Genomic DNA, 2,689 nt, shown 5'->3' on the forward strand with positions numbered 1-2,689 from the left:
CGCCGCTTCCAGGTCGTTTCGTGGGGCCACATAGACCAATTTGGGCTTGCTTCTCGGCGTGACCTGTGCCATCTTCCCAAGTGCCTTGCGGTCAACCTTCCCATTGGGATTGACAGGTAGTTGCTCCAGCACCACAATCCGGGCCGGCACCATGTACGAGGGGAGCAAGGTCTGGAGGAGGTTTCGCATGCTGTCCTCAGTGAGTTGATCTTGTATCCGAGCCGCAACAAAGGCGATCATCTCGAGCTCCTCGTCGTCTTGCTTCGTCGCCACCACGGCCGCGTCGCGGACCGACTCCTGGCCGAGGATTGCATGCTCCACCTCCGCCAACTCAATCCGGTGGCCGCGGATTTTGATCTGCCGGTCCATGCGCCCGAAGAACTCTATCTGACAATCCTTCGGCCGATAGCGCGCACGATCCCCTGTGCGATACGCCCTCACTTCCTGGCCGTCGATGATGACATCTATAAAGCGATCCTTGTCCAATGCCGGGTCAGTGTATCCTCGAGCGAGACCGTCTCCTGTGACAACCAACTCTCCCATCACCCCGGGCGGGACGAGTTGTTGCCGTGGGTCCATGATGTAAGCTCCAGAGTTGCTGACAGCATGGCCGATGGGGACTCCGTTGACGAACTGTTCATTTTCTAAAATCTTGTAGATCGTGCTAAGGACCGAGTTCTCAGTCTGCCCGTAGGAATTGTACACGCCACCTTTAACGAGTGCTTGTGCGTCTATTGCATCCTGGCTGTCAAAGCGATCCCCAGCGACGAAAAGAACATCTAATAGCCTGAAGGCACCAGGAGTATCAGCAAGGTATTGCTTCACTAGCGCTGGCGGAAGCATCGCCGCGCATATCCTCTCCCGAGCAAATACAAAAGCCAGAGCTTCGCTGTTCAAAGCAGTGGGGTAGTCAATGCAGACGAGAGTGCCGCCATTAAGAAGAGGTGCATATATCTCCCAAGCGGAGATATCAAAGGTTATGCTTGACAGGTGAGCCACGCAAGGAGCGGGTGGGAGGACGTTTGCAACATTACTTTGTTTCACTAGGCGGATAATTGCTTGACTCTCAATCATAACTCCTTTTGGCTTGCCGGTCGAGCCAGATGTGAACAGTACATACGCCAGACTGGTCGCGGATGGCCACAAGGGAGTGTTTGTGTCGCTGGGAATATCTTGGCACGGATGGGCTAGGGCATCGCCGATTCGGACCATCTCCAGATCTGATAACTCCAGCGCCGGAGGACATACGTCGGGTCCGAGGAAGACTAGTCTGGGCCCGACAAGGGTGGATAAGATTGCCTCAGTCCGGGCAGTAGGAACGTTGACATCGAACGGCAGATATGCTAGATTGGCCTTCAAGATACCGAGGAAGGCTGTAATCGTCTGGCAGCATCGCGGCGACAAGACGGCAACGAGCGACTCTGCGGGAAGGCGCCGCTGTTGTAGCCAGGCAGCAAGCTGGTCGGATTGACGGTCCAGCTCCGCGTACGTTAATTGCGATGAGGAGTCTTTAACTGCGATTGCATCTGGGAACGCGGCCACCTGCTCGCGGAAGATGTCGACCACACTCGACTCCCGGGGATACTCAGTTCTGTCGATCTGGAGATGTCCCTTGGTGCGAAGCTCCCCCAATCCGTCGGTCAGCTGCATGGTGGCAATTGGCGTCTGAGGGTCCTCAAGCCCCCGGCGTAGGGTCTCACGGAAGACGGCAAGTAGGTGGGTAATAGTGTCAGCCTCAAACAGCTGCGTCGAAAAGGCCATGCCACCGCTGAGGCGGTCTGACTCTTGGAACAAATGAAATTCAATATCGAATCTGGTCGTCACGGATAGCCCGATAGGCTCGGCTTGCATGCCTTCCAACTGGATTCTGCCCATGTCCTTTTGAGAGTGGACCGCCAATAGAAGCTGGACCAGTGGGTTTCTTGATGTGTCCCTCGAACCTGCCAGCAGGGTTGAGACTATCCGCTCGAAGGGAACATCCTGATTTGCGAAAGCGGCCGTTGCAGTAGATCGCACCTTTTGCGTCAACCCCTCGAATGTGTCGTCCTCGACAGTAATGCGCATGCACTGGGTATTGACAAAGAAGCCGATCATGTTCTCCAGCTCTGGCCGATTGCGGTTGGCAATCGGTGTACCGATGCACGCATCCTCGGCTCCTGTGAGGCGATAGTGAGTGGCACGGAACGCGGCAAGCAGTACCACAAAGGGGGTCATCTGATGGGTCTTGCAGAAAGCCTGCAGGCTCTGGTACAACTCGGCCTCAATGGTGAAGGGTACAGCACTGGCCTCGCCAGTCAGAACCTTCGGCCGGGGGCGGTCAGTCAACAGTTCCGCAGGCGATGAGCCCTCGAGTTCCTGTTTCCAGTACTCCAGCTGCCTGTGATGTTCAGCCAGCTGATCTTCCTGTTTCTGCCACACGGCGAAGTCGCGGTACTGAATCGGGAGTGGGTTCACGCGGAGGAGTGGGTGTTCACCTCGTCGAGCAGCCGCGTAGAACTGGGCCAGCTCCTTGCGCAGGACGTCGATAGACCACCCATCAGAGATAATGTGGTGAAGGACATAGGATAGGATGTAGTCATCATCGCCGAGGCGGAGCAGGGACACTCTCACCCCGGGCTCGATTGCTAAATCAAAAGGAGTCTCCTGCTCCCGCCGTAAGGCCTGGACATAGCTCCCATCTTTCTCAGCT

General features: G+C 56.2%; 1 protein-coding gene across 1 annotated transcript; it reads right to left on the reverse strand.

The window, feature by feature from the left end:
• Positions 1-91: 91 nt before the first annotated feature.
• PGRI_096160 (non-ribosomal peptide synthetase) lies at positions 92-2,582 on the reverse strand (the record flags this gene model as incomplete). Its single annotated transcript, XM_040797329.1, has 3 exons — positions 92-190; positions 229-2,377; positions 2,455-2,582. 3 exons carry the CDS (start codon positions 2,580-2,582, stop codon positions 92-94), a joined length of 2,376 nt encoding a protein of 791 aa, XP_040653274.1.
• Positions 2,583-2,689: the final 107 nt, after the last annotated feature.

Source organism: Penicillium griseofulvum, assembly GCF_001561935.1.
Source record: "Penicillium griseofulvum strain PG3 chromosome Unknown contig_43, whole genome shotgun sequence".
Lineage (NCBI taxonomy): Eukaryota > Fungi > Ascomycota > Eurotiomycetes > Eurotiales > Aspergillaceae > Penicillium > Penicillium griseofulvum.